The sequence below is a fragment of the Epinephelus moara genome, chromosome 11, assembly GCF_006386435.1.
Source record: "Epinephelus moara isolate mb chromosome 11, YSFRI_EMoa_1.0, whole genome shotgun sequence".
NCBI lineage: Eukaryota > Metazoa > Chordata > Actinopteri > Perciformes > Serranidae > Epinephelus > Epinephelus moara.
The window spans coordinates 6,122,044-6,122,587 of record NC_065516.1 but is presented as its reverse complement, the minus strand read 5'-3'; the positions used below and the strand labels follow the sequence as shown (position 1 = coordinate 6,122,587).

General features: G+C 42.1%; 3 protein-coding genes across 4 annotated transcripts in view; 2 read left to right on the top strand and 1 right to left on the bottom strand.

The window, feature by feature from the left end:
• Positions 1-538, top strand: part of LOC126397623 (3-oxo-5-alpha-steroid 4-dehydrogenase 2-like) — a gene marked incomplete at its 3' end in the record, with an annotated part of 7,514 nt that extends 6,976 nt beyond the window's left edge. Inside the window, exon 4 of the mRNA XM_050056533.1 lies at positions 355-538. Within this exon, the coding sequence (XP_049912490.1) occupies positions 355-538 (184 nt within the window). The remainder of the gene's footprint in view (positions 1-354) is intronic.
• Positions 1-544, top strand: part of LOC126397604 (uncharacterized) — a 409,985-nt gene that overhangs the window by 128,659 nt on the left and 280,782 nt on the right. The window lies entirely within an intron of this gene.
• Positions 1-544, bottom strand: part of alg14 (ALG14 UDP-N-acetylglucosaminyltransferase subunit) — a 67,648-nt gene that overhangs the window by 48,194 nt on the left and 18,910 nt on the right. The gene's annotated exons all lie outside the window — the stretch shown is intronic.

Here is a 544-nt window from a genome sequence, read left to right as displayed (position 1 = left end):
GCAGTAGTAGCAGTAAGTAGTAGCAGCAGTAGTAGCAGCAGTAGTAGTTGTAGCAGTAGCAGTAGTAGCAGTAGAAGTAGTAGTAGCACTAGACACAGAAAAAACTGAGATAGTTGTTTTTGGCCCCAAAGAACAAAGATCAATAGTCAGTGCTCACCTTGACGCCATGACACTAAAACCTACAAATCAAGCCAGAAATCTTGCTGTAGTTCTGGACTCAGACCTAAATTTCAATAGTCACATTAAGACAATTACTAAATCAGCCTACTACCACCTTAAAAACATAGCAAGAATACAAGAATTTCTGTCTAAACAAGATACAGAAAAACTTGTTCATGCTTTCATTTTCAGCAGGCTGGACTATTGTAAAGGTGTCTTCACAGGCCTGAGTAAAAAATCAATCAGACAACTGCAGCTCGTCCAGAACGCTGCTGCCAGAGTCCTCACCAACACCAAGAGAGTGGAGCACATTACACCAGTGCTTAAGTCACTGCACTGGCTTCCTGTGTGTCTTGTACGTTATGAAGCATCCAGACCCCTCAGA